At 42.8% G+C, this 24154-nt stretch overlaps 1 protein-coding gene and 1 long non-coding RNA gene across 13 annotated transcripts in view; one reads left to right on the top strand and one right to left on the bottom strand.

Annotated features, from left to right (window-relative positions):
- tenm1 (teneurin transmembrane protein 1) overlaps nt 1-24154 on the top strand; it is a 1688122-nt gene that overhangs the window by 1569235 nt on the left and 94733 nt on the right. For all 9 annotated transcript variants that reach the window (XM_068047383.1, XM_068047386.1, XM_068047389.1 and 6 more), the window contains one exon: nt 7100-7610. In XM_068047383.1, the coding sequence (XP_067903484.1) occupies nt 7100-7610 (511 nt within the window). The remainder of the gene's footprint in view (nt 1-7099; nt 7611-24154) is intronic.
- LOC137377591 (uncharacterized) overlaps nt 1-24154 on the bottom strand; it is a 91377-nt gene that overhangs the window by 38912 nt on the left and 28311 nt on the right. For all 4 annotated transcript variants that reach the window (XR_010976448.1, XR_010976446.1, XR_010976447.1 and 1 more), the window contains exon 2: nt 22582-22692. This is a non-coding gene — a long non-coding RNA (uncharacterized lncRNA). The remainder of the gene's footprint in view (nt 1-22581; nt 22693-24154) is intronic.

Genomic DNA, 24154 nt, shown 5'->3' with positions numbered 1-24154 from the left:
CTGAGTAGAATTGATAAGGTCAAAGATTGCTGTAGAAACAGAGACTCAGGCCTGCTTGCAGCTCCTTCCCCACCACCACCCCCCCCCCCCCACCAACCCCACTCATAAATTCCACTTTCAGTGTCCCAGCAATCCCTGTTGGGTTCATTGGAGAGCACATATTAATAACTGCCTCTGATAGCAAGTCTGAGGCACATTGAAAATCCAGGTTTTGGGTGGTATCAGATGTGCACAGCTTTATACTGCCCAGATCCAGAATGCCTAAACTATAGAGGAGGGTTTCTCCAACCTTTTTGCCATATTTAGATGTCTAATGCATAATCTAAGTGGCCATAGAGTGTAACTATTTGTTATCTACCTGTCTTCTGGAAGCTTTCCATGATCAGAAGGTATTGTAAGTTATTGAATGTTTTATAGGCACAAATTTAACAACAGTCATTGAAAAATGTTTTTACAAATAGATGTAAACGGGTATGAAAGAGTCGGGATTACGGAGACATGGCTGCAAGGTGACCAGGGATGGGAAATGAACATCCAGGGATATTCAGTATTTAGGAAGGACAGACAAAAAGCAAAAGGTGGTGGAGTTGCATTGCTGGTTAAAGAGGAAATTAACGCGATAGTGAGGAAAGATATTAGCTCTGACGATGTGGAATCTGTATGGGTAGAGCTGAGAAACACTAAGGGGCAAAAGACGTTAGTGGGGGTTGTGTATAGACCCCCAAACTGTAGTGGGATTCTGATGTTGGGAATGACATTAAACAGGAAATTAGAGATGCATGTGATAAAGGAACATCTGTAATAATGGGTGACTTTCATCTACATATAGATTGGGCAAATCAAATTAGTCACAATACCATAGAGGAGGAATTCTTGGAGTGTATGCAGGATGGTTTTCTGGACCAATACGTTGAGGAACCAACTAGAGAACTGGCCATCCTAGACTGGGTATTGTGTAATGAGAGAGGAATAATTGGCAATCTAGTGGTGCGAGACCCCTTGGGGACAAACGACCATAATATGATAGAATTCTTCATCAAGGTGGAGAGTGATGTAGTTGATTCTGAGACTAGGGTCCAGAATCTTTGGAAAGGAAACTATGAAGGTATGAGGCGCGAGTTGGCCATGACGGATTGGAAAACGTTACTTAAAGGGATGACGGTGGATAGGCAATGGCAAACATTTAAAGAGCACATCGATGAACTGCAACAATTGTTTATCCCTGTCTGGCTCAAATGTAAAATGGGAAAGGTAACCAAACCATGGCTTACAAGGGAAATTAGAGATAGCATTAGATCCAAGGAAGAGGCATATAAATTTTCCAGGAAAAACAACAGACCTGAGGATTGGGAGCAGTTTAGAATTCAGCAAAAGAGGACCAAGGGATTGATTAAGAAGGGGAAAATAGAGTACAAGAGCAAGCTTGTGGGGAACATAAAAACTGACTGTAAAAGTTTCTATAGTTTGTGAAGAGAAAAAGATTGGTGAAAACAAATGTAAGTCCCTTACAGTCAGAAACAGGGGAATTTATTATGGGAACAAAGAAATGGCTGACCGACTAAATGCATACTTTGGTTCTGTCTTCACAAAGGAGGACACAAATATCATACCAGAAATGTTGGGGAACACAGGACTTAGTGAGATAGAGGAACTGTAGGAAATCAGTATTAGTAAAGAAGTGGTGTTGGGGAAATTGATGGGATTTAAGGCCGATAAATCCCCAGGGCCTGATGGTATGCATCCCAGAGTACTTAAGGAAGTGGCTCTAGAAATAGTGGATGCACTGGTGATCATCTTCCAAGATTCCATAGACACTGGAACAGTTCCTACAGATTAGAGGGTAGCTAATGTAACCTCACTATTGAAAAAGGGAGGTAGAAAGAAAGCAGGGAATTACAGACCAGTCAGCCTGACGTCGGAGGTGGGGAAAATTCTAGAGTCCATTATTAAAGATTTTATAGCAGAGCACTTAGAGAACAGTGGTAGAATTGGGTAGAGTCAGCATGGATTTACGAAAGGGAAATCATGCTTGACAAATCTACTAGAATTCTTCGAGGATGTAACTAGTCGAGTTGATGATGGGGAGCTAGTGGATGTGGTTTATTTGGACTTTCAGAAGGCTTTTGACAAAGTCCCACATAACAGATTAGCATGTAAAATTAAAGCGCATGGGATTGGGGGTAGTGTATTGCGATGGATAGAAAATTGGTTGGTGGACAGGAAACAGAGTAGATGGGTCTTTTTCCAAATGGCAGGCAGTGACTAGTGGGGTACCGCAGGGATCGGTGCTAGGACCCCAGCTATTCACAATATACATTAATGATTTAGATGAGGGAACTAAATGTAATATCTCCAAATTTGCAGGTGACACAAAAGTGGGTGGCAGGGTTAGTTGTGAGGAGGATGCAGAGAGGCTTCAGGGTGTTTGGACAAGTTGAGTGAATGGGCTAATGCATGGCAGATGCAGTATAATGTGGATAAATGTGAGGTTATCCACTTTGGTAGCAAAAACAGGAAGGCAGATTATTATCTGAAGAGCTATAAACTGAGAGAGAGGAATATGCAGCGAGACCTGGGTGTTTTCGTACACCAGTCGCTGAAGGTAAGCATGCAGGTGCATCAGGCAGTAAAAAAAGGCAAATGGTATGTTGGCCTTCATAGTGAGAGGATTCGCATACAGGAGCAGGGATGTCTTGCTACAATTATACAGGGCTTTGGTAAGGCCACACCTGGAATATTGTGTGCAGTTTTGGTCTCCTTATCTGAGGAAGGATGTTCTTGCTATAGAGGGAGTGCAGCGACGGTTTGCCAGACTGATTCCTGGGATGGCGGGATTGACATGTGAGGAGAGATTGAGTCGGTTAGGATTATATTCGCTGGAGTTCAGAAGAGTGAGGGGGGATCTCATAGAAACCAATAAAATTCTAACAGGACTTGGCAGGGTAGATGCAGGAAGGATGTTCCTGATGGTGGGGGAGTCCAGAACCAGGGGTCATAGTCTAAGGATATGGGGTAAACCTTTCAGGACTGAGATGAGGAGAAATTTCATCACCCAGAGAGTGGTGAGCCTGTGGAATTTGCTACCACAGAAAGCAGTTGAGGCCAAAACATTGTATGTTTTCAAGAAGGAGTTAAATATAGCTCTTGGGTCTAAAGGGATCAAAGGGTATGGGGCGAAAGCGGGAACAGGTTACTGAGTTGGATGATCAGCCATGATTATAATGAATGGCGGAGCAGGCTCAAAGGGCCGAATGACCTATCGCTGCTCCTATTTTCTATGTTTCTATGTTACTGGTTATTGAATTTTTAGTTTAGGCAGTGTGTCATCCTTATTGGAGAATGAGGAGCTTGAAGTTCACCTGGCATCCCCAATGGCACCACAATTGGCTTATGCAATTTGGGAGACTTACTTAAAATAAGGCAATGCCTATAAATGCATATATTACATCATTGCCAGTCCTCTCGGCAGTGTGCGCCATGGTTTAATAATGTGCAAATGAGATTCAAGGGAATCAGCTGGAATGTTGATTATGGAAATAATGACTCTGCTCCTAATGAGATCAAAATCTATTAGAATTAAGCAGATATTATATTGTTATCCATTTACCAAACTCTATTTTTATGTATCAAAAGCAAAAGGCATCCATTTATTACTACTTGTCCTCGTCAACTGTTTTAACTTGCCTGTTCATTTCCTCTATTTTCTCCCCTCCTTATCAAAGGGGCTTTTTCCATGGGCACATAGATGTCTCTGGCCCAAGTGACCATTCTTCATGTATGACTCTAGAGAGTGAGAATTGGAAAACAATTCCACCTTGGAGCCATCACGGCCAAGCATGATCCTGTGAATGCCTTGTGTGCACACTCATTCACTTTCTCGATGGGTTTACTGCACAACCAGGAAGAATGGGAACCATGGCTAATTTTTCCTTTAACACTCCGTGCCACCTGGTTGACTTCAACTTTTTTTTTATTCGTTCATGGGATGTGAGCATTGCTGGCTAGGCCAGCATTTATGCCCATCCCTAATTGCCCTTGAGAAGGTGGCGGTGAGCTGTCTCCTTTAACCGCTGCAGTCCTTGGGGTGCAGGTGCTTCCAAACTGTGCTGTTTGGAAGGGAGTTCCAGGATTTTGACCTGACAACAGTGAAGGAACGGCGATATAGTTCCAAGTCAGGATGGTGTGTGGCTTGGAGGGGAACCTTGCATCTGGTGGTGTTCCCGTGCATCTGCTGCCCTTATCCTTCTGGGTGCTAGAGGTTGCGGGTTTGGAAGGTGCTGTCGCAGGAGTTGCTGCAGTGCATCTTGTAGATGGTACACACTACTGTCAATGTGCATCGGTGGTGGAGGGAGTGAATGTTTGTGGATGGGGTGCCAATCAAGCAGACTGCTTTGTCCTGAATGATTTCAAGCTTCTTGAATGTTGTTGGAGCTGCACCCATCCAGTCGTGGAGAGTATTCCATCACAATCCTGACTTGTTCCTTATAGATGGTAGACAGGCACAGGAAGACGGGAGGTGATTCACACACCGCAGAATTCCCAGCCTCTGACCCGCTCTTGTCGCCACAGCATTTATGTGGCTGATCCACTTCAGTTTCTGGTCAATGGTACCCCCAGGATATTGATCGTGGGGGATTCAATGGCAATGCCACTGAACATCAAGGGGAGATGGTTAAATTCTCTCTTGTTTGAGATGGTCATTGTCTGCCATTTGTGTGGCACGAATGTTACTTGCCATTTATCAGCTCAAGCCTGGATGTTGTCCAGGTCTTGCTGCATCTGGACACGGGCTGCTTCATTATCTGAGGAGTCGAAAATGGTGCTGAACCTTGCGCAATCATCAGCGAACATCCCCACTTCTGACCTTATGGTGGAGAGAAGGTGATTGATGAAGCAGCTGAAGGTGGTTGGGCCTTGGACACTACCCTGAGGAACTCCTGCAGTGATGTCCTGGGACTGAGATGATTGACCTCCAACAACCACAACCATTTTCCTTTGTGCTAGGTATGACTCCAACCAGCGGAGAGTTTTCCCCCTCATTCCCATTGACTTCAGTTTTGCTAGGGCTCCTTGATGCTATACTTGGTCAACTGCTGCCTTGATGTCAAGAGCAGTCACTCTCATCTCACCTCTGGAATTCAGCTCTTTTGTCTATGTTTGGACCAAGGCTGTAATGAGGTTAGGAGCTGAGCGGCCCTGGTGGAAACCAAACTGAGCATCAGTGAGCAGCTTATTGCTGAGCAAGTGCCGCTTGATAGCACTATCGATGACCCCTTCCATCACTTTGCATTGTTGCTGTAGCACTGAGGCTAATATTTATTCATTTTAAAATTTTGCTTGTGCATTTTGAAATATTGCAATCACTCTTTCGAAATTTGGAGATTCTTTCTTATTATATGGACTAAAATTCCTATAACTCGTTCTTTGTAGAAGTAAAGTGTTTCCATCTTATCCCCGTGCTTGCATATGGACTAGAAGGTCCCAGGTTCGATACTTGGCCTGTGCTGAGTTCGCTGTTCTCAGCTGGCATGGCAGAAGTGGATGATACACGGATAGGTTTCCTGCTCCTTATTTCTGTCCAGTGATCTCTGCAGAAAAGTGTTTGCGTTTCAACAAGTATCAGGCTCATCTATCATACCCTCCACATTTAAGCAGCCTGTCAGCATGCACCATCGAGCCTGGCACATGAACAACAAGTTGGGCTGGTAGTGTATATGGAATGAGAAACAAGCAAGAGTCAGAAGAAGAGGGGTTAAAATTGGAACAGAATTGTTTTCAAAGTTTAATAGTGATTGTATTTTTAAGATTTAGAGCTGCGGTTTGTTTTAAATAACTGACATGAAACTATCAGAGTGAGACAGATTTCATTGTACTGTCAGTGAATTTCAAATATTTAATTCAGTAAGGTTGATAGAATATTGCCTGTGGGTTTGCATTACTCATTGGTATTACTGAATTGTGTCTGCTTCTCACCCGAGTAAAATAATTATGCTCTGAATTTCAAACTGAAAGCTATAATACCTTGTACACCAGATCTGTTAGTGTAGTTATGTATCATTCATGTGCCAAGGGCAGGATTTTCCCATTGGTTGTAGCCTAGGTTGATATTGTTGCCCAAAGTAAATTGTGCTTTGTTCCCCCTTTTCCTCTCTCTATATATTCTCTCCCCATCCCTCCTAAAGGTTGTGACTTGTGCTCAAGTCCTTGCTCCATGGTTGACAGACGGACTCCAGTAGGTCATAGAAATGCCTATTCTTCATCTGTAAGTATGAACAATGAGTGACAGTAGACTCTGTGACTATGACCATAAGGGCATTCGCAACACAGCCCTGTCTTGCCTTACCCATCATCACTCAATGAGATGTTTTTGTATCACTAGGTGTAATCTCATAATTTTTAACTTTTTGTCCAACATTTGTGCTCATCAAGCTACAGCAGAGCTAGCTAATGCACTTGCAAATCACTTGAGTCATTACAATTGGCTTCAGCACCTTTGGCAAGGGAAGTGAAACATCAGCGAAGGACTCTGATACTGAAATGTCTGTAAGGTGAGAGGAGGATCTGGCTTGGCTGTGATTCCCCCAAGTGGTCGAATAACCTGATGCTGCTCACTATTTAGACTCTCACCGAAAGAATGGGAACTTGGAGGAGGTATCAGTGGTCCACTGGCATTCACTGTACTGCACCCCAGCAAGTGGCAACACTTTCAGAAAATTAAAAAGAAATTTACAAAAGTGGCTGCACTCCAAATATCAGTAATTAATAAAGGAAGCATAATGAAAGGGAAGTTGATAATCCGTTAACCACAGCTGATCAGATCCTCAAAATGATAACCACAGAATAAACAGGGTTTCTCCAGCTGATGCAAAGTGTTGAGGGGGTGGGGGGTGTGGTGTGGGATGGGGGCAGGGAGGGGAGAGATTTTCAAGAAACTATGGCTGTACCTTTGGCTGAGTCATAGGCCTTTCATATTAACTGTATTTTTTCCCATATATCGTCAGGTTTGTGTGGACTCCCAGATTTACTCTAACGTTTCCACTGGTGATTTTAAAAAGTATTTGTGTTGTTAAGAATATTATCACATCTCCTCTATCTCTAGGTGATGGTGGCTATGCAAAGGATGCAAAGTTTAAAACACCAACCTCCTTGGCCGTTTCTCCAGATGGCACATTATACATAGCAGACCTTGCCAATATCCGTATCCGAGCAGTGAGCAGGAATAAACCCCGCTACAACCGCATGAATGTATACGAGGTGGCTTCTCCAGCAGATCAAGAGCTCTATCTCTTTAACATTAATGGGACCCACATGAATACCTTGAACCTGATAACAGGAGACTACGTTTATAACTTCAGCTACACCAGTGAGGGCGACATCAGCACCATCGCTGGCAACAACGGCAACTCACTACATATTCGGAGAGATGCGAATGGTACACCTCTCTGGCTTGTCGTGCCTGGTGGTCAGGTATATTGGTTAACTATCAGTAACAATGGGGCCTTGAAAAGGGTATCTGCCCAGGGCCATGACTTAGCAATGATGACATACCATGGAAACACTGGGCTGCTCGCAACAAAGAACAATGAAAATGGATGGACAACAGTTTATGAGTAAGATACTGTTAGTGTTGCTTATATTTTTGATTGTGTTTATAAAATTTACTTGCTGCAATAAGTAGAGTTGCACATTGTTGCACTGCTTCAGTTAAAATATAAAATTGTGTCATTAACATTTGGGGATTAATTTTAATCCACTCTACCTGAAAGAAACATGACGGAGTGGGATGGGGGTTGAGAGCTATAAAATGAAGCATTCTGCCTTACTTTACCATTCCCTCTCACATCTGGCTAACCACCATTTTAACTGCTCACTGCAGTTAGATGGCCGAGGTGCCTGCCAGGAAGGCATGAATTAATGCCAGTTGGCCTAATATGACAATTATTCTTTAACCCAGAAAAGCAGGTTAGCAGCCATCTGGAAGGATGAAGAGGCTCCCCAAGGTAAGTGGAGAAAAGGTCCTTTGCAGGGCAAGAGAAAGGGGTGCTCTTCCATGCCACACACTGATAGTCCCCACCATCTCCCATGCACCTCTTGCCTTTTCACAGCTTTAACCATTGGAAATTGCACGTATTTGCACCTCTCAGTCTCTGTTCATCCATATTCAGTGGCTTTTTCTGGTTTTTTTCCTTCCAAAATATATTGGGCTATAATTTGCTGTTGCAGAACACCTAACAGTGCCTCCGATAAGTTAGAATTCTCTTTGCACGTTTAAGTTTTTTAATTTTTTGCATTACAAGTTGCTAAAAGTACGAGCTGATAAATTCACAGCAAGGGAAACTGGGCGTCTGGGACCTGAGTGAATAGGGTAAGAAACAATGTATCGCCATAACTAATCAGATTGAAGGATTGTGAAATTAACAGCACAAAGACTGATTTGGAAATGTGAATTAGAGTGGGCGAATTCAATGTCAAATCAGGTACAGAAAGAGAAATTCAGAGAGTGAAAGAATGGTTAGATTGAGAGTGAGAAAGAAAAAGAAAAAAAATATTTTTTTTTAACTTATCTTTTACTGTTTTAAATTCTCCAACAATTACAACCTGAAGGAATGAGATTCCACACTTGTCATAGGTAATTTTCAGTGCCAGAAAGGTTGTTTAACAGTAATTAACACTTATCACATTGTTAAAAGGGTACTTAGACTAGCATCGTCAGCAAAGAGGAATTTCCTGATGAGGACTTTCTGTACTTTGGTCTTTATAGCCATTCCAAGCACTGCTCCACAAATCACTGACCACCTCTAGGTGCTTACCCATTGTCTCTTGAGACAAGGAGGCCAAAGAAGAAGAAGACTTAGACTAGAATGAACAAGACTGAATTTTCTGAGGCAAATTTAGTTTGCACCTACCGCCCAAATACAGCAACTAATGCATTTCAGTGGTGAGGCAGACAGCAAGATGTCTTTTTTATGAAGCTCACGGCAAGGAACATTTTGCAGCTTGTAACGCAAAAATTTAGAAAAACTAAATGTGCAAATACAAGTCTAGCATACGGGAGGTGCTATTAGATGTCCTGCAACAGCAAATAATGGGCCAATACATTTTGGGAGAAAAAAGACTGAAGGATATTGATGAAAAGACACCGAGGGGTTTAAATACTTACAAAAGCCAATAGTTAAAGCTGTGATAAGGCCAACAGGGGCATGGAAGGGGAAGGGGGACTATCTGTGTGGGGAATGAAGGAGCACCCCTTTTCCTTGTTGTAAGCTTCATGAAAATGACACCTTGCGGAGCAGCATATCTAGGACACCAACTTTTGCATTTCCGCATTTAACCGCACTTGAAGTTTCTGTATCATTTGCGCATCAATAACAGTGAGCGCCATTAACCTCGCCATTATTTTGACAGAAAATTCTGGCTTATTACCTCACACACATCCTTCTAAAATTGCATCTGTCACCTGTCTGCCATTCAGCTAACTTGTCTGGGGAGAAAGAGAGAGAGCAGCAAGAGCGGAGATTTAAAAAGCACGAGAGGGAGAGAGAAAGACAGCGCCAAGGAGTCAGAGAACGGGAAGCAGCAGGAGCAGAGATTTAAAAAGCACGCCAAAGAGTCGGAGGCCCGAGAGAGAGAGAGTGAGCAGTGAGAGCAGCAAGTTAAAAAGTGCGTCAAAGAGTCGGAGGCTGGAGAGAGAGAGAGAGCAATGGGAGTGGGCAGGGTAAAAATCGAAAAGTGACATCAGGGTGGCGTCACAGACAACAGAGAAAGCAGGGAAACAGAAAGCAGCTGGGGTGAGTATACCGGTAAGTTTTTAATTTAATTTCATCTAAAGCAATCAAATATAAAACTTGATCGATTCATTCGTATATAAACTAGAAACTAAGGCGTATTTTATAATTATTAATACAGAGTGAGAGAGAGAGACCAGCAGGGAGTCAATTTGTTCAAATTAGGACAACTTAATTCATAAACTGTATTAAGTATTATGAGTGTTTATCAGTATTTGCAAGGTTTACTAACAGTAGTAAGGTTTATTAGTGTTGGCAAAGCTTTATTAGCCTTGGTAAGGTTTCTTACCAGTAGGAAGGTCTACATTTCTGTGTAATCAAGAAAAGTATAACTTTAGCTGTAGGTGGGTCTAGCATTTAATAAGCACAGTAAATTCTACTATACGTAAGAATTATTCTAAGTTAATTAAGAAAGTAATGAAAGTAAATTAACTTTCTTTGGCCTCCTTGTCTCGAGAGACAATGGGTAAGCGCCTGGAGGTGGTCAGTGGTTTGTGCAGCAGCGGCTGGAGTGGCTATAAAGGCCAATTCTAGAGTGACAGACTCTCCCACAGGTGCTGCAGATAAAATTGGTTGTCGGGGCTGTTACACAGTTGGCTCTCTGCTTGCGCTTCTGTCTTTTTTCCTGCCAACTACTAAGTTTCTTCGACTCGCCATGCTTCAGCCCCGCCTTTATGGTTGCCCGCCAGCTCTGGTGATCGCTGGCAACTGACTCCCACGACTTGTGATCAATGTCACAGGACTTCATGTCGCATTTGCAGACGTCTTTAAAGCGAAGCCATGGACGGCCAATGGGTCTGGTACCAGTGACGAGCTCACTGTACAATGTGTCCTTGGGGATCCTGCCATCTTCCATGCGGCTCACATGGCCAAGCCATCTCAAGCGACACTGGCTTAGTAGGGTGTATATGCTGGGGATGTTGGCCGCCTCGAGGACTTCTGCGTTGGAGATATGGTCCTGCCACCTGTTGCCAAGGATTTTCCGGAGGCAGCGAAGATGGAATGAATTGAGACGTCGCTCTTGGCTGATGTACGTTGTCCAGGCCTCGCTGCTGTAGAGCAAGGTACTGAGGACACAGGCTTGATACACTTGGACTTTTGTGTTCTGTGTCAGTGCGCCATTTTCCCACACTCTCTTGGCCAGTCTGGACATAGCAGAGGAAGCCTTTCCCATGCGCTTGTTAAGAAAGTAATGAAAGTAAATTAACTATAGCATAAGTAACAATGGCAGGACAGGTGTTACGTTGCAGCTGTGGTATGTGGGAAATCCTGGATGCCAAAGCGATCCAGGACAAACACGTCTGTGGTAAGTGTAAGCAGCTAGACGAATTCCGGATCAGGATTATTGATCTGGAAGCCAAACTGCAAACACTGCGCAACATAAGGGAGGGGGAGAAATATCTGGACACTTTGTTCCGGAAGACGGTCACACCTCTTAGAACAGGGTCATCTGTTTTGGTCTGCAGTGAGGGACAGGAGGATGTGACTGTGAGTGAGGCAGGTAAAGGGATCAAGCAGCCAGTAGTGTAGGAGCCTCAGACTTTGCAATTGTCAAACAGGTTTGAGGTACTCTCAACCTGTGTGGACGAAAGCGAGGTCTGCAAGGTGGATGAGCAGACTGGCCATGGCATTGTGGTAGAGGAAGCCATTCAATTGGGGGAGCAAAAAGGAATGTAGTGGTAGTCGGGGATAATATAGTGAGGGGGATTGACACTGTTCTGTGCCGAGAGCGTGATTCCAGAAGGCTGTGTTGCCTACCCAGAGGTTTGGGACATCTGCTCAGGGCTGGACAGGAACTTGGAGTGGGGGGGGGGAGGATCCAGTTGTCATGGTCCATGTAGGTACCAACGACATAGGTGGGATTAGGAAAGAGATTCTGCTTAGACAGTATGAGGAGCTAGGCACCAAATTGAAGAGCAGTACCTCAAAGATCCACTCTGGATTATTACCTGAGCCACGTGCCAATTGGCAGAGGGCACATAAGATTAGTGAAATGAATACGTGGCTCAAAGACTGATGTGGGAGAAGTGGGTTTTGGTTCATGGGGCACTGGTACCAGAACAGGAGAAAGTGAGGGCTGTACCGTTGGGATGGTCTGCACCTGAACCGTGCTGGGACCAGTGTTCTAGCAAACCATATAACTAGGGAAGTACAGAGGGTTTTAAACTAAACAAGGTGGTGGCGGGGGGGGGGAGGGGGAAGAGGGATCAAGCCTGGGTAGATGTAGCAAATCAAGGGGTAGAGTCAAGGCAGGAGAGCAGAATAGCAATACAGGAAATGAAGGTCAGAGAATAGCAGGAAGGGACAGAGAGAAAAAACCTAAGACCAGACCAACAGTCAAGACTAGATGTTACAAACATAACGAAAAGACAAAACTAAAGGCTCTGTATTTGATTGCACCTAGCATTCATAACAAAGTAGATGAACTGAAGGTGCACATTGAAGTAAATAAATCTGATCTGATAGTCATTACAGAGACGTGGCTGCAAGATGACAAGGATTGGGTCCTGAATATTGAGGGATATATGACATTCAAGAAGAATAGGAAGCTTGGTAAAGGTAGAGGGGTAGCACTGTTTATCAAGGATGGCATTGGTGCAATAGTTCGAGATGACCTTGGTTCAGGAGATCAGGATGTAGAATCAGTTTGGGTGGAGATGAGGAATAGTAGGGAAAGAAGTCACTCGTGTGAGTGGTCTACAGGCCAATGTAGGACAAAGCATACAAGAAGAAATATTGGGTGCTTGTGATAAAGGAACTGCAATAATCATGGGTGATTTTAATCTACATATAAACTGGGAAAATCAGATTGGCAATAGTAGTCTGGATGAGGAGGTTTTTTTTATTCATTTGTGGGATGTGGGCATCACTGGCTAGGCCAGCATTTATTGCCCATCCCCAATTGCCCTTGAACTAAGTGGCTTGCTAGGCCATTTCAGAGTCAACTACTTTGCTGTGGGTCTGGAGTCACATGTAGGCCAGATCAGGTAAGAACAGCAGATTTCCTTCCCTAAAGGACATTAGTGAACCAGATGGGTTTTTACAACAATCAACAATGGTTTCATGGTCATCATTAGACTAGCTTTTAATTCCCAGATTAACTGAATTCAAATTCCACCATCTGCCGTGGTGGGTTTCAAACCCATGTCCCAGAGCAGTAGCCTGGGACTCTGGGTTACTAGTCCAGTGGCATTACCACTATGAACAAATATTTTGCTTCTGTCTTCATGGTAGAGGATACTAAAAACATTCCAGCAGTGGCTATATATCAGAAGATGGAAGAAAGAGAGGAACTTAGTGAAATTACAATCACCAGGAAAGTGGTACTGACCAAACTAATAGAGCTACGGGCTGACAAGTCCTCGGGTCCTGATGAACTTCATCCTAGGGTCTTAAAAGAGGTGGCTAATGAGGTAGTAGATGCGTTGATGTTAATTTTTCAAAATTCGCTAGAACCTGGAAAGGTTCCATCAGAGTGGAAAATAGCAAATATAACCCCTCTATTCAAGAAGTTGGTGGGGTGGGGGTGGGTTGTTGGTGGCAGAAAACAGGTAACTATAGCCCAGTTAGCTTGACGTCTGTCATGGGGAAGGTGTTACAATCGATCATTAAGGGGGTTGTAGCTGGGCACTTAGAAAAACTCAAGGTAATCGGGAATAGTCAGCATGGTTTTGTGAAAGGGAAATCATTTTTAACCAATTTGTTGGAGTTCTTTGAAGGAGTGACATGTGCTGTGGATAAAGAGGAGCCCGTTGACGTACTGTACTTGGATTTCGAGAAGGCATTTGACAAAGTGCCACATAAAAGGTTATTGCGCAAAGTGGGAGCTCGTGGTGCAGGGAGTAACATATTAGCATGGATGGAAGATTGGCTGGCTGGCAGAAAACAGAGAGTATGCATAGATGGGTCCTTTTCTGATAGGCAGGATGTGATGAGTGGACTCCTGCAGGGGTCTGTGCGAGACCCTCAACTTTTTACAATTTATATCAATGACTTAGAAGAGGGAAGTAATGGCATGGTAGCTAAATTTGCAGATGACACAAAGATAGGTAGGAAAGCATGTTGTGATGAAGACATAATGAGGTTGCAGACTGATATAGATAGGTTGAGTGAGCGGAAAAAATTCTGGCAGATGGAGTATAATGTGGGAAAATTTTAAGTTGTTCGCTGTAGCAGGAAGAATAAAAAAGCAGGATATTACTTAAATGAGGGACGACTGCAGAATTCCAAGGTGCAGAGGGAACGAGATGTTCTAGTCCAGGAGTCACAAAAAGTTAGTATGCAGGTACAGCAAGTAATAAAGAAGGTTAATAGAATACTGTCCTTTATTACGAGAGAAATTGAAAATAAAAGTAAGGATGTTATGCTTCAATTATACAGGGCGTTGGCGAGACCACATCTCGAATACTGTGTGTAGTTTTGATCTCCTTATTTAACGAAGGATGTAAATGCATTGGAGGCAGTTCAGAGGAGGTGTACTAGATTGATACCTGGAGTGAGCGGGTTGTATTATAAGAAAAGGTTGGACAGACTGGGCTTGTTTTCACTGGAGTTTAGAAGAGTGAGGGGAGACTTGATTGAAGTTTATAAGATCCTGAATGGTCTTGACAAGGTGGATGTGGAGAGAATGTTTCCTATTGTGGATGAGTTCAGAACTAAGGGGCAATGTTTTAAAATTAGGCGACCCATTTTTAGGACAGAGAAGAAGAGAATTTTTTTCTCTCAGAGGGTTGTGCGACTTTGGAACTCTCTGCCTCAGAAGGTGGTGGAGGCAGGGACATTGAATATTTTTAAGGCGGAGATAGATAGATTCTTGTTAGGCAAGGGAATCAAGGGTTATCGGGGGTAGATGGGAGTGTGGAATTTGAAACACAAACAGATCAGCCATGATCTCATCGAATGGCAGAGCAGGCTCGAGGGGCTGAATGGCCTACTTCTGCTCTTAATTCATATGTTGGTATGTTCTTCTTTGTGTCATTTGAGGTCCTCCTTACTCCATGAGGAGGACTTTCTATTTTTATTTCTGAAGCACATTTTGAGAGTTTATTCCTGATGCACATATCCACATCATCTCGTATATGCTGACAGTAAAAGTGGTCCAAGCACTGACCCCTGGGTTACAACTTTTACAATGCTTCTCCATTTAAACAAAACCCTTTGCCCGAATTCTTTATTTCCTGTTTGTCAACCAACTTTCTATCCATGCTGCTCCAGTTCCTCCTATACATGATTTTTTTTGAGGCACCTCAGCAAATGCTTTGTGAAATCCATATATATCACATGTACTTCACTCTCTATATTTTGTCACTTCTTCATAAAAAACGCTATTAAATTCACAACAAAACTTGCATCAACAAATCAGGGCTAACTGTCTTTGATATTTTTTTAAATGAGAATGTTCATGCAATACAGGATTCACTCGTGTCTACTCCCAATAATTCAGTTGTTTTGGTGCTGAAAACAATTGTATTAGAGTCATAGAGAGATACAGCACCGAAACAGGCCCTTTGGCCCACCAAGTCTGTGCTGACCATCAACCACCCATTTATACTAATCCTACATTAATCTTATATTTCCCACCACATCCCCAACTTCCCTCAATTCTCCTACCACCTGCCTACACTAGGGGCAATTTACAATGGCCAATTTACCTATCAACCTGCAAGTCTTTGGCTGTGGGAGGAAACTGGAGCACCCGGTGGAAACCCACACAGTCACAGGGAGAACTTGCAAACTCTGCACGGGCAGGACCCAGAACCGAACCCGGGTCGCTGGAGCTGTGAGGCTGCGGTGCTAACCACTGTGCTACCCCACTATTCTTGAATTTAAATTTAGAAAAAGAAAATTTAGTGCTAAAAATGCTTGAATTATCAGTTAATTTGAACTAAGAAGAATAAACTTCACTTCTTTGCAAGCTGTCTTATTGCTTGTTAATTAATGTATTTATTTCTGTTAGGAAAATGGCACTTCCTTCTTTCCAATTCCCTTCAAAATGCTTGCTGTCTGTACATTTAGTGTCAGCTGCTGTTTCTATACTTGTGCTTTGTGCTGCCAATCATCTAATTCCCAGATACCCGTGCTTGGTGCTGCCAATCTTCTGAAACCTGAACACTGGTGCTTGGGGCTGTTGGTTGTCTGACATCCTGCAATTCCTATTCAAAGACTGCCAATCATCTGCTAATATTCAAGGTTATCAGTCTCCCTATGCTTAGCACTTGCTTCTTCACAGTCTCAGTAAGTAAAATACAGCCTTATCCTTATAGCCAGTTCAGATTTTCCCCTTCCGCAAGCCTCTTTAACCATGACTGCAACATAAATGTCCAAAATTATACATTAGTACTACTCAAGTCTAATGCTATAAACAGGTAATCCGTTTTTTGTATGCAAACAAACAATTCAAATCATGACGTTCAAAAATACTCATTATAAGCAGGGACTTGTTACAACCGGTTACATTATAAATGCAGTGCACTGTTGCTGATTCTTCTGAATTCTAGGTCCATTACACAAACTCAAAATGAGCCTGAGCTGATCAAGGAGCGGGGATCCTTGGTAAACAGATTATCGTAATAAAACTAAAAATAACTCTTAGAAAGAAACAATGAGGTCAATGTAATGACATAAATTCAAGAGGACTTCTGTGTGTGTTAAAAGACAGCTAGCTAAACATCTAAACAAACAGATATTTGTGCTTGTGTCCCAAAAACAATCCCTTGTGAAAATCGTCAGAAATGAGAATAAAGTGGATTCTAAAAAAAAGTCTCACTGTCGGGCTGTGTGAGTGAAAAATGCTCCTATTCCTTTTTAACCAATGATCCCACAGATAAAGCTCTGTTGACATATCCGAAACAATCCAGTATATGATGAGAAAAAAATCCATTTATTTTTAGAGGTCTTACATTCTGTTACATTATGTTTGAAAATGAGATAGTTCAATCTGAAGCCAAGGTGTTAAATTTGAACAAAGGAAATTATGAAGGTATGAGGGCAAATTGGCTGAGGTGGATTGGGTAAATACATTAAAAGGTATGACAGTACATAAGCAATGGATAGTTTTTAAAGAAATATTACATAGCTTACAGCAACTACACATTCCTTCAAGGCACACAAACCCCAGAAGGCAGTCAACCGTGGATAATAAAGGAAGTTAAGGATTGTATAAGATTAAAAGAAAAGGCCTATACAGTTGCAGAAATAGTAGTAAACCTGAGGATTGGGGATTAGAATACAGCAAAGGAGGGCAAAGAAACTGGTTAAGAAAGGGAGAATAGAACATGAATGTAAGCATCAAAAAATATAAAAACGAACTGTAAAAGCTTCTACAGGTATGTAAAAAGGAAATGTTTGGCTAAGACAAATGTGAGTTCATTACAGGCAAAGTCAGGAGAATTTATAATGGGGAATAGAGAATGGCAGAGAAGCTAAATGATTACTTTGTATCTGTCTTCACTGAGGAAGATACAAGAAATCTCCCAGAATTTGAGATCCATGGGATTGGGGGCAATGATGTATTGAAGGAAATTAGTATTAGTAAGAAGATTGTATTGGAGAAAATAATGGGGCTGAAGGTTGATAAGTCCCCAGGACCTGATATTCTACATCCCAGAGTGTAGAAAAAGGTAGCTATGGAGATAGTGGATGCATTGGTGATCATCTTCCAAAATTCTATAGATTCTGGAGCGGTTCCTGCAGATTGGAAGGTCGCAAATGTCACCCCACTATTTAAGAAGGGAGGGAGAAAGAAAACAGGGAATTACAGACCTGTTAGCCTTACATCAGTCGTTGGAAAGATGCTAGAATCGAATCTAAAGGATGTGATAAATGGACATTTGGATAATAATGATCTGATTGGGCATAGTCAACATGGATTTATGAATGGGAAATCATGTTTGACGAACCTGTTGGAATTTTGGAGGATGTTACTAACAAAGTTGATAAAGGGGAGTCGGTGGACCTGGTCTCCTTGGATTTTCAGAAGGCTTTTGATAAAGTTCCCCACAGGAGATTGGTTAGCAAAATTAAAGCACATGGGATAGGAGGTAATATACTGGCATGGATTAAGGATTGGTTAACATACAGAAAGCAGAGAGTAGGAATAAACGGGTCATTCTCACGTTGGCAGGTTGTGATTAGTGGGGTACCGCAGGGATCTCTGCTTGGGCAATATATATCAGTGATTTGGATGTGGGGGCCAAATGTAGTATTTCCAAATTTGTGGATGGCACAAAACCTGGTGGGAATGTGTGTTGTAAGGAAGATGCAAAGTGGCTTCAAGGGATTGGGACAGACTTAGTGAGTGGGCAAGAATGTGGCAGATGGAATATAATGTGGAAAAATGTGAGGTTATCCACTTTATTAGGAGGAATAGATGAGCAGAGTATTTCTTAAATGGTAATGTAGCTGGTCTGATTAGTAAGTTTGCGGACGACACAAAGGTTGGTGGAGTTGCGGATAGTGATGAGGATTGTCAGAGGATACAGCAGGATATAGATTGGTTGGAGACTTGGGCGGAGAAATGGCAGATGGAGTTTAATCCGGACAAATGTGAGGAAATGCATTTTGGAAGGTCTAATGCAGGTGGGAAGTGGACAGTAAATGGCAGAACCCTTAGGAGTATTGACAGGCAGAGAGATCTGGGCGTACAGGTCCACAGGTCACTGAAAGTGGCAACGCAGGTGGATAAGGTAGTCAAGAAGGTATACGGCATTCTTGCCTTCATCGGTCGGGGCATAGAGTATAAAGATTGGCAATTCATGCTGCAGCTGTACAGAACTTTAGTTAGGCCACACTTAGAATATTGCGTGCAATTCTGGTCGCCACACTACCAGAAGGACGTGGAGGCTTTGGAGAGGGTACAGAAGAGGTTTACCAGGATGTTGCCTGGTCTGGAGGGCATTAGCTATGAGGAGAGGTTGGATAAATTCGGATTGTTTTCACTGGAACGACGGAGGTGGAGGGGTGACATGATAGAGGTTTACAAAGTTATGAGCGGCATGGACAGAGTGGATAGTCAGAAGCTTTTTCCCAGGGTGGAAGAGTCAGTTACTAGGGGACATAGGTTTAAGGTGAGAGGAGCAAAGTTTAGAGGGGATGTGCGAGGCAGTTCTTGACACAGAGGGTGGTGAGTGCCTGGAATTTGCTGCCGGGGGAGATGGTGGAAGCAGGTACGATAATGACGTTTAAGAGGCATCTTGACAAATACATGAATAGGATGGGAATAGAGGGATATGGTCCCCGGAAGTGCAGAAGGTTTTAGTTTAGGCAGGCATCAAGATCGGCGCAGGCTTGGAGAGCCGAATGGCCTGTTCCTGTGCTGTACTGTTCTTTGTTCTTCTTTTGTAAGAGATTAGAAAGTGTAGACTTACAAAGGGACCTCGGTGTCCTTGTCAATAAGTCACTGAACGCTAACATGCAGGTGCAGCAAGCAATTAAGAAGGCGAATGGTATGTTAGCCTTTATCGCAAGAGGATTTGAGTACAGGAGTAGTGAAGTCTAGCTTCAATTGTATAGAACCTTTGTTAGACCGCACTTGGAGTACTGCATGCAATTTTGGTTTGCAGGCTGCAGGGTTATGTTTCCAATCCTTGGCAGCGTTATCTTTTGTCACTCCCTGTTAATCAGAAGTGCCTGACATCATTAGCAGTTTGGTCGAAGGAATGTATCTGTGGACTCCATTAGCATGGAGAGTTCGCCTTTACATAAGAACATAAGAAATAGGAGCAGGTGTAGACCATACGCCCTGATGAGCCTGCTCCGCCATTCAATATGATCATGACTGATCTTGGGCTTGAACAGGTTCCCGCCCACTCCCCATATCCCTTGATTCCCTTAAAGACCAAAAATCTGTCTATCCCAGCCTTAAATATGTTCAATGATGAAACATCCATTATCCACTGTTTCCTCAAATCTCCCCTAAACCACCTCCCCCTTAGCCTAAATCTATGCCCCCTGGTTCTTGACCCCTCCGCTAAGGGAAAAAGTTTCCTCCTATCTAACCTATCAATGCCCCTCATAATCTTGTACACCTCAATCATGTCCCCCCTCAGCCTTCTCTGCTCCAAGGAAAATAACGCTAGCCTTTTCAGTCTCTCTTCATAGCTGAAATGCTCCAGCCTAGGCAACATCCTGTTGAATCTCCTCTGTACACTCTCCAATGCAATCACATCCTTCCTATAGTGTGGTGACCAGAACTGTACACAATACTCCAGCTGTGGCCTAACTAGCATTTTATATAGCTCCATCATAACCTCCCTGCTCTTATATTCTATGCCTCAGCTAATTAAGGCAAGTATCCCATATGCCTTCCTAGCCACCTTATCTACCTGTGCTGCTGCCTTCAGTGATCTATGGACAAGTACACCAAGGTCCCTCTGACTTTCTGTACTTCCTAGGGTCCTACCATCCATTGTGTATACCCTTGCCTTGATAGTCTTCCCAAAATGCATTACCTCACACTTTTCAGGATTAAGTTCCATTTGCCACTGCTCCACCCATCTTACCAGCCCATCCATATTTTTTTTTATTCATTCATGGGATGTGGGCATCGCTGGCCAGGCCAGCATTTATTGCCCAACCCTAATTGCCCTTGGGAAGGTGGTGGTGGACTGCAGCGGTTCAAGAAGGCAACTCATGTGGGGTAGGTACACCCACAGTGCTGTTAGGAGGGGAGTTCCAGGATTTTGACCCAGCGAAAGTGAAGGAACGGCGATATAGTTCAAAGTCAGGATGGTGTGTGACTTGGAGGGGAACTTGCAGGTGGTGGTGCTCCCATGCATTTGCTGCCCTTGTCCTTCTAGTTGGTAGAGATCGCGGGTTTTGAAGGTGCTGCCTAAGGAGCCTTGGTGCGTTGCTGCAGTGCATCTTGTAGATGGTACACACTGCTGCCACTGTGCGTCAATGGTGGAGGGAATGAATGTTTGTAGATGGGGTGCCAATCAAGCAGGCTGCTTTGTCCTGGATGCTGTTGAGCTTCTTGAGTGTTGTTGTAATCTAAGGATTTCCTCCTAACTCATTACAACACCACCAATTTTCGTGTCATCTGCGAACTTACTGATCATACCTCCAATATTCACGTCTAAATCATTCATGTACACTACAAACAACAAGGGTCCCAGCACCGATCGCTGTGGTACACCACTGGTCACAGGCTTCCAATCACAAAAACAACCCTCAACCATCACCCTCTGCCTCTAAGCCAATTTTGGATACAATTTGCCAAATTGCCCTGGATCCCGTGGGCTCTTACCTTTTTAACCAATCTCCCATGTGGGACCTTATCAAAAGCCTTACTGAAATCCATGTATACTACGTCAACTGCTTTACCCTCATCGACACATCGAGTCACCTCCTCGAAAAATTCAATCAAGTTAGTTAGACACGATCTCCCCCTAACAAAGCCATGCTGACTATCCCCGATTGATCCCTGCCTCTCCAAGTGGAGATTAATCCTGTCCCGCAAAATTTTTTCCAATACTTTCCCAACCACTGATATTAGACTATAATAACCTGGTTTATCCCTGCTACCCTTCTTGAATAATGGTACCCCATTTGCTGTCTTCCAGTCCTCTGGTCCTCTCCTGTGGCCAGAGAGGATCTGAAAATTTGTGTCAAAACCCCTGCTATCTCCTCCCTTGCCTCACATAACAGCCTGGGATACATCTCATCTGGGCCTGCGGATTTATCCACTTTTAAGCCCGCTAAAACAGATAATATTTCCTCCCTTTCAATGCTAAGAACACTCCCAATCCTCAGACTGGTTACTATTCTTTGCAACATTATAAGCCTCTTCTTTTAATCTAATAATATCCTTAACTTCCTGAGTAAGCCACAGGTCGATCTTTCTTGCTAAGCTTTTATTTTCAATGGAATGTATTTTTGTTGAATATTTTAATTGTTTCTTTCAATGTTTCCCACTGTTTATTTATTGCCATACCTTTTAGTTTACATACCCAATCAACTTCAGCCAGCTCTCTTCTCATACCTATGTAACTGGCTTTATTTAGATTTAAGATTCTTATTTGTCACTTTCAAACTTAACATTGAATTCAATTGTGTTATGATCACTATTTCCCAGTGGATCTTTTACATTTAGATTACTGATTAACCTTGCCTAATTACACAACACTATATCTAAAATAGCTTTAACTTTGATTTTGGTGAACATTCAACTTCTCCAGGCTCCAACCAAAATCAAACTGGAAACCCCAGTTCTTATATCTAACAAGGAGAATTAGCAGAGACTCGTTATATGTAGGCATTTTTTCTGGAGTGCAATTTCTACCTCAAACAATTAAAAATAAACCCTAAATAAAGATTGAAAATGTTTTAGCTAGATTATTTACAAATTAATTTGTGTCAGCCCTGTGCTCGACAATCATTTTGCCATTAATTTTAAAGTTTTCTTTCCAATTAATTTCCATTTATCCTTTAATTAGCATGTGATTGAGATTAACCTTTGTTCGTTAGTAACTCTATTGCTGTAATAAAACAACTGAAAACCTGATGTCACCGTTACCTGTATCCATTATGTTAGATGCTCTGGTATAAATGATTGATTGTTTTTCAATGGTCACACAGTTTAGTCACTCCACACTGAAAGGCTGAAATAAATCCTACTGTACAATAGCAAATATCCTATTTTACTTGAAGCAATGGTAAGATTTGTGTTTTTCAAAAATTCTTCCAGAGTGTTTCTGTACTGCGTTTGTAAGCACAGTGGTGTAGTGCACCCTCTACTGGTTTGTATGCCATTACAGAAACTGTACTTCATATTTCTGTGAAGAGAATTTGAACTTACCAGCCCAATTATGCAGTCAGCGGTGAAGTGATAGCACTCACGCTTGGCCTCAAAGACCTAGCGATCTCCGTGGCCTGGATTTCACCTTTTCCAATGTTATTCTGACACCAGCTAGAGGTAATTTGCAGTGTTCAGTGATAGTGTTATCAACAAGCAGGCTAAGCAACCTATCACATTCAAAAATTCTCACAAACAACAAAGCAGGAACTAAAAAGGACTGATTATCCTTCACTTTTTAATCATTTTACAGAGAGCAAAATAAAGATTGAGGTAAAAGCTGAAATACCATAAACTTTTTTAAAAATTCTATGGAATATTTTTATAATAATGGAGCAATTTTACATTTCACAAATATAAATTTGTTTTTCAGGGCCAGAGAGATTGTTCAGAGGTAATTATCATTTAGTGCACCCAATTAAGACCCAATGACATCTCATTCATCAAGGCATAACTTATTCAACAGTTTTTAACAGTGATTTCTAAGATTTCATTCTTAGGACTTCAACTATAACCTGTGGAGGACTGGAAAATCACTGACAGCAACTTCTGGATTTCCTTGTTTAACCACATGTGCAGATGCCAGAAGTTGCTGTCAATTTCACAGAATAATGACAGTGAATGCTAACAGATTCACCATCATTACAACCTGAAAGTTCAGGCCACTGTATTTATCACTGCTCATTGACTAGTTTAAAAAAGTGAATCTTGCCTTAAAACCAGGTCACCCAGCATACACTCTACACCATTTTCTTTTCTATTTAAGTCGATGGACAGGAAAATAGAACAAATTGTGTAATGGGTGGCTGATTCGAAATTGTCTGTTTTATACAACAATCAGAAGTTAAAACCAACCTTAGAGAGTTAGTTGTGGGTAGATAATTAAGACATATTGGCCGGAATCATCATTTGCCGCCGCCAAGGTCGCATGTCGATGAGCCGTCGCAATCTTTCATGCGGCAGCTCATTTGAATGGACAGGGCAGCCCGCCAACCCCCCCCCCCCCCCCGATCACGTGGAGGGGGGCGGCCCGTCCGTCCTTGGTAATTGCGCCAGCTGCCTGTGCACAGGCACTGATGCCATTTTGAAAGGGCTTTGAGCCCTTCCAGTATAAATAAAGATTTGAAGCAAGATTTGTAAAAACAGTATTTTAGGCCCTCTCCCATCCACCAGCCCCCAATCAACATTGAATTTATTACTTGCCCTCTTCACCCCAAAACACCGACCTGGTTCACCTTACCTTCTCTGTCCCACCCGCAAAGTGCATAACCTACAAACTTTACCCCTTCCCACCATCTCCTCCACCAATGGGAATAAGTTGCCACTGCTCCCCCCCTACCCCCCACCACACCGAAAAAATTACCTGCTCCCCCTTCCAATCAATGTGGCGCCTCATTTCCCCAGACGGGGATCCGAAGGCGCGGGAGTGCCGGCCAGCAGCACAAAGATCGCACCGGGATGGAAGGCCGTGGCGTGATTACTATTAATGCAGGTATGTAAATTTATTTCCATATTTAAATGGAGGGCCCATCGCCAAGTGGCAAGGTTGCCGCCATGAGGCCTCGCCTCCTCCATG

Source organism: Heterodontus francisci, chromosome 15 (genome assembly GCF_036365525.1).
Source record: "Heterodontus francisci isolate sHetFra1 chromosome 15, sHetFra1.hap1, whole genome shotgun sequence".
NCBI classification, from domain to species: domain Eukaryota; kingdom Metazoa; phylum Chordata; class Chondrichthyes; order Heterodontiformes; family Heterodontidae; genus Heterodontus; species Heterodontus francisci.
The sequence above is the reverse complement of the archived record's forward strand: the minus strand, read 5'-3'. Positions and strand labels throughout refer to the sequence as shown.